The sequence below is a fragment of the Phalaenopsis equestris genome, unplaced genomic scaffold, assembly GCF_001263595.1.
Source record: "Phalaenopsis equestris unplaced genomic scaffold, ASM126359v1 Scaffold000422, whole genome shotgun sequence".
NCBI lineage: Eukaryota > Viridiplantae > Streptophyta > Magnoliopsida > Asparagales > Orchidaceae > Phalaenopsis > Phalaenopsis equestris.
Window position 1 is genome coordinate 314,006 of NW_018164863.1, and position 1,262 is coordinate 315,267.

Genomic DNA, 1,262 nt, shown 5'->3' on the forward strand with positions numbered 1-1,262 from the left:
TCTTCCGATTGGATGAACACGATTTGAAAAGAGATTTGTTGAACGACGATGCAACTTCAAGCTAAGCCAAAATTAAAAATAAATATTTAAATTAGTTACAAATAAAAGTACAAGTGCTCTTATGAAAATGGTTTTTGTAATGAACTTATCTAACTATTATCACACTCTGCTTGATTATCATAATATTTAATAGTTAAAAAAAATACAAGTTTTATTGAGACACACAAGCTATTGAATTGAATGTTAAATAAACTAAAGCAGAAATATAATATTGTAAATGAATTATAATTATTTAGATAAGCCTGTCATTTTGTTTGGGTATGCTCTTCCTTAGAAAATTTGATCTCATAGTTTCATTGACATGAAATGATTGATATTTTTGTAAGATGTTAGTGATTGTATTTTGAATAAAATGATTTGTGACAAATTAAATTTCCCCTGCTTTGCATGATATCAGGGTCAGCATGGAGTGCCAGTGCGCATATAATAACAGCAGTGATCGGGTCCGGAGTTCTCTCTCTTGCTTGGAGTGTGGGCCAGCTGGGTCTGATTGGTGGGCCCATAGTCATGATTTGCTTTGCTGCAATGACATTGGTCCAATCCTCGCTGCTTGCTGATTGTTACCGATCCCCTGATCCTGTTAACGGCCATATCAGGAACCGCACCTTCATGGATGCCGTACGGCTGAATCTAGGTCAGCTCATTTTCATTGAATTTAATAATCAACGGGCTTCTGCTGAAATTTTTTATAGATGAAGTGTCCCTTTGGGTGAGTTTATAAGTGCGGCGGTATTTTTAGTGTTTTTGAAAACGCTGCATAATCATTTAATTTGTGTATTTTTGAAAATGCTGTCTGTTGCATTTGAATTTTTTGCACTAAACACAGGTCGTGGGCCGACCTCCGCAATCAACCCGTTAGCCGCGTTTCAGAATAAATTGCTTATCCTGAAACACACAAACACAAAAAAATCCTAAATAATATCTTTAATGTAAGATTTAAATTTTGATTAATAAAAATATAAAATTTAAATAGAGTTATACATAAAATATATGTAAATATCGTTTTTTATTTAATCTTAAACCTATTGAGTTAATTAAACATAGTTTATTTCGATATATGTAAATATAGCTCTGATTAAAATCATAATAATGAATGAGAAAGAAAGCCGACGTCACGGTCTAAATCTATCCGTCCACGTGTTAGTGTCAATGATTTTCTTTATTTTAATTCTTTAAAATCTCTCTCTCTCTCTCTCTCTCTC

At 32.8% G+C, this 1,262-nt stretch overlaps 1 protein-coding gene across 1 annotated transcript in view; it reads left to right on the forward strand.

The window, feature by feature from the left end:
- Nucleotides 1-1,262, forward strand: part of LOC110027281 (amino acid permease 3-like) — a 24,682-nt gene that overhangs the window by 973 nt on the left and 22,447 nt on the right. The window contains exon 2 of the mRNA XM_020728634.1: nucleotides 458-694. Coding sequence (XP_020584293.1) covers nucleotides 458-694 — 237 coding nt within the window. The remainder of the gene's footprint in view (nucleotides 1-457; nucleotides 695-1,262) is intronic.